General features: G+C 51.3%; 1 protein-coding gene across 1 annotated transcript in view; it reads right to left on the bottom strand.

Annotated features, from left to right (window-relative positions):
- Positions 1-940: 940 nt before the first annotated feature.
- LOC112108323 (zinc finger protein 250-like) overlaps positions 941-4,554 on the bottom strand; it is a 10,235-nt gene continuing 6,621 nt past the window's right edge. The window contains exons 5-6 of the mRNA XM_026652093.1: positions 3,203-3,313; positions 941-2,810 (exon numbers count right to left, since the gene is read on the bottom strand). Of these exons, the coding sequence (XP_026507878.1) occupies positions 1,366-2,810; positions 3,203-3,313 (1,556 nt within the window). The 3' untranslated portion in view covers positions 941-1,365. The remainder of the gene's footprint in view (positions 2,811-3,202; positions 3,314-4,554) is intronic.

Raw genomic sequence — 4,554 nt, forward strand, 5'->3', positions numbered from 1 at the left:
TGCATGTAGAACTGTTGCTGCCTTTTTAGTTTGGAGAGATGAAGAATCCCACATCAAGTGACTTCTCAGGTTTTAAAATGGAGAGAGGATCTCTCTCTCTCTCTCTCTCATATTTATTTATTTATATATGTAAGCAGAGTCAGGATGAGCTCTACCCTGACATCTGGTGGTGAATTATGGCGAGGGTGGAAAAGAACTCCAGGGGCTGATCTTATTTGCATAGGCACACCCACCCGCCTGGCATGAGACAACAGCAACTGAAAGTGGTTACTTTGGCTGGTGTGGGATCTCCAGTTTCTCTGTTACTGGGGCAGGAAGAATAAAGTTTTGTTACCCTGATGCTGTGAATCAAGGCCAGTGGAAACTGTTGTATGACAGAAGGACTCACCATTAACTAAGTAGCACTTGCTTGACAAGGGGCATGGGTTAGAAAACTTAGTGAATTGAGAGAGAGGATGGGAACAGGTATTTGTACCTGATGGTATGGGCTCCCTTTGAGGGTCTGAAACACAATTTCTCTCTCCACTGTTGAATGTCAGAGCTAACTTTGATTCCATTACGAGTCTAGTTACAGGCTGCTGAGCTGAATTCACTTTGGGCCACTGGTGCACCAGCACTGGGGCTCCCCTACTACAAGCTGAAATCATTAAGAGCTGAAGTCACAAAAGAGCTGAAGTTACTAAGAGCTGAAATCACTGAGTGCTGTGTTAACTAGTGGGGGAGCCTGAAGCTATATTACTAAGTGGCTGGCGGAGCAGTTTGTGGGGACGGCTGGAGGAGCAGCGAGCGGTGTGGAGCCTTGCGGGGACGGTTGGAGCGGCCCAAGGAACGGCGAGCGGAGCCGTTTGCGGGGATGGCTGGAGCGGCTCACAGGTCGGTGAGCGGAGCCATTTGCGGGGACGGCTGGAGCGGCTCATAGGTCGGTGAGTGGAGCGGAGCAGCTTGTAGAGCAGAGCAGTTCGTGGGACGGCAGGAGTGGACTGGCTCGTGGTGAAGGTCTTTAATTGCTGTAAAAGGAGCCTACAGAGGATTCTGCCATGAAGAGAACCTTTTTGGAGGCCTTTAAGGGACTGTTTACCAATAAAGTTTCTTGGCCTCAGCATCGTTCGGAGTTTGGGTTTTTCTGGGCCACATCCTGAAAGGTGCCAAGGCTCAGAAACTAAATGAATCTGATGACTGTAGCGGATGTTGAGCCTTTCTCAGGTGTTCCCCATCTACATTTAGACATTCCCTTTGCCACATGGGGAAGTTGGCATTTTGGACGAGGATAGTCCTTTCAAATTAAGTGTCTGTCACCAGCAGTGCATTTAAACAGCCTCCTGCTGTGTAAGTCACCTGCTGTACTGTACCAACCTCAGTGACCATTCAAGTTTTAAAGGACAGGCTGCGCTGACCAGAGTCCTCTTTTGCATGATTCTTTTGGTGCTTTACAAAAGTCACCTTTAGCCTGAAGTGTTCACCACATTCAGTGCAGGTGTAGGGCTGCTCTCCTGTGTGGATGAGCTGGTGGCTTAGCAGACACTCCTTCCGACTGTAGCTCTTGTTGCATTCCACACATTTATAAGGCTTCTCTCCAGTGTGGCCCTTCTGATGTCTAATAAGGCCTGACTGGCAGCTGAAGCTCTTTCCACATTCCACACATTTATAAGGCTTCTCTCCTGTATGGACCGTCTGATGTCTAATAAGATTTGACTGGCGGCTGAAGCTCTTTCCACATTCCACACACTTATAAGGCTTCTCTCCTGTATGGACCGTCTGATGTCTGATAAGGCCTGACTGGCAGCTGAAGCTCTTCTCGCAGTCACTACACTTGTAGGGTCGCTCTTGCGCGTGACTATGCTGGTGTTGCCGGTAAGTCTCCCTCACTCTGAAGCTCTTCCCGCACTCAGTGCACTTGTAGGGCTTCTCTCCCGTGTGGATACGGTAGTGACTGGTCAATTTGGATTTGGTGATGAAGCTCTTCTCACACACGGTACAGGCATAGGGTCTCTCTCCTGTGTGGAGTCGCTGATGGGATAGCAGGACAAACTTCTGCCGAAAGTTCTTCCCACACACAGTACAATGGAAGGGTCTCTCTCCTGTGTGGACTCGCTGGTGACGTAGGAGGTGTTTCTTTTGGATGTAGCTCTTGTCACACAAGGCGCACTGATAAGGCTTCTCTTTGCCATGACTTATCTGGTGATTTATAAGACTCATCTTCAGCCGGAAACTTTCCCCACACTCTTTACAAGCATAGGGTCTCTCTCCAGTGTGGATTGTGTAGTGGTTGGTCAGCTTGGATTTCTCATTGAAGCTTTTCTCGCATTCCGTACATTTATACAGCCGCTCCCCCGTGTGGATTCTGTGATGCTTGATGAGAATAGACTGGTGGCTGAATCGTTTCCCACACACAGGGCACTGATACGGCCTCTCTCCCGAGCGGATTCTGTAGTGACTAGTCAGTAGTGCTTGATCAGGAAAGCTTTTGTCACATTCAGTGCAAGGATATACTTTCTCTACAGTGTGACGTTTCCGATGAGATTTATCAACAGTCTTGCAAGCGAAGCTCTTTGATTTCTCTCTTGCGCAGGGCTGTGGTTTTGGCTGGAGTTCACCAGAACCTGCCTCACACGGAGTAGATTTCCCAGGTCTGATCTCTGCAGGATTCTCCGGTTGTATATTTGAGCTGCCCTGCCTCTCGGAGGGCATTCCTACATTGGGACTCCGGAAAAACTTCTCTGCAGATCTACCCGATAACTTCTTGGTCAGCTCCAGGTTCACAGGACCTTCACCATGATGCTGATCCTCAGATCTGACCAAAGCCCCTTCACCTGATAGAATAAAGGATGATTATTATTTGCATACATTAGCATCTAGAGGCTGTTCTCTGCACTGGACGAAGCACAAAGTACGAAAGTCCCTGCCACCTATAGAATCCAGACAGGGATTTAAATAAAATGCTTGATTTTTAAAGAGAGCCTCTTCACCTGAAAATGGGGGGGGAGGAGAGAATAAATCAGATGATGAGAGAGCTACACTGCCCATAGTCAGCCAGGCGTGGTAGGAAGCCAGGACTGAGGTCGGAGATGAAGGAATGTCAAGTTCTGGTTACAAAACAGAACAACATGAGAAAAAGGCAGAACCTTTAAGAGCTCATCAGAGTTTTGTGGGCATTTCCAACATTTTACTCATTCACTGCATCCAAGCTGTTTGAATTACTCACCGGTGCTGCGATCTGGAAGGCTCTCTTTTGGTTCTGAAGCTGGCTGATCCCCAATAGGTGGCTCTTCCTCTTGCTTAGTTCGGGGTGAAATGTGTGTGGAAATGGAAGATTCTGTTCAGAGGAAAGAGAATCACAGTGTATTTTTCTAGTGTTCACAGAACATTTTTTTAAAAAGAGTTGAGACCCAATTTCAAACCTAGGCCAATTCTTTGCCAAAACAGACAGGTCTTCTGAACACATACAAACATGCCTGCAGTCATTTAAGGTACATCGACATACGGATAAAAAACCTGCGGCTGGCCTGGGTCAGCTGAGAGGGGCTCGGGCTCTGCGGCTCCAAAATCGCTGTAGAGATTCTCCAGCTCAGGCTGGAGCCTGCGGTCTGGGACCCTGTGAGGACGGAGGGTCCTAGAGCTCAGGCTGGGGCTGCAGCCTGAACTCTACACAGTGATTTTTAGCCCCAGAGCCTGAGCCCTGCAAGCCCGAGTCAATTGACTTGGGCCAGCCATGGCCCTGCTGTGGGAATTTTATCCCTCTGCAGACATACCATTACAGGCTCCCCAGAGCCGCACTGCTGAGCTCCCAGATGACAGCCACAATTAACAGGCCCCCAACACTTCCCATTTTAACTTTCCCTTTGAAAAAAAACAAAATCAGAAACATTGAATTCCACATTGTGTTGATGAGATTCTAGGACATGGGCAGGCAAACTATTTTGCCTGAAGGCCACATCGGGTTTCTGAAATTGTAATGAGGGCCAGTTAGGGGAGGCTGTGCCAGGCGTGGCTCAGCCCCCACCCCCTATCTGACCCCCCCCGTTTCTCGCCCCCTGACAGCCCCCCCAGAACCCCTGCCCCATCCACCCCCCCGCTCTCTGTCCCCGATCACCCCCAGACTTCCAACACCCCTCATTCCTGACTGCCCCCCTGGACCTCTGCCCCATCCAAGCATCCCTTCTCCCTGACTGCCCCCGGAACCCCTGCCCCTGACTGCCCCCCGCTGCCCCATCCAACCCCCCCCTCCTTCCTGACTGCCCCCCCGGGACCCTGCCCCCATTCAACCCCCCCCCCGTTCCCCGCCCTCTGAGCGCCCCGACCCCTATCCACACACCTGCCCCCTCACCACCCCCTCCTGAACTCCCCTGCCCTCTATCCAACCCCCCCGCTCCCTGCCCCCTTACCGCGCTGCCTGGAGCACCGGTGGCTGGCAGAGCCAGCCACGCCACCACGCAGCACAGAGACCGGGTCAGGCCGGGCTCTGCAGCTGTGCTGCCCCAGGAGCTCACAGTCCTGCTGCCCAGAGCATTGTACTGGCGACAGAGCGAGCTGAGGCTGCGGGGGAGGAGGAACAGC

The sequence above is a fragment of the Terrapene carolina genome, unplaced genomic scaffold, assembly GCF_002925995.2.
Source record: "Terrapene carolina triunguis isolate 2854851 unplaced genomic scaffold, T_m_triunguis-2.0 Scaffold111, whole genome shotgun sequence".
Classification (NCBI taxonomy): domain Eukaryota; kingdom Metazoa; phylum Chordata; order Testudines; family Emydidae; genus Terrapene; species Terrapene triunguis.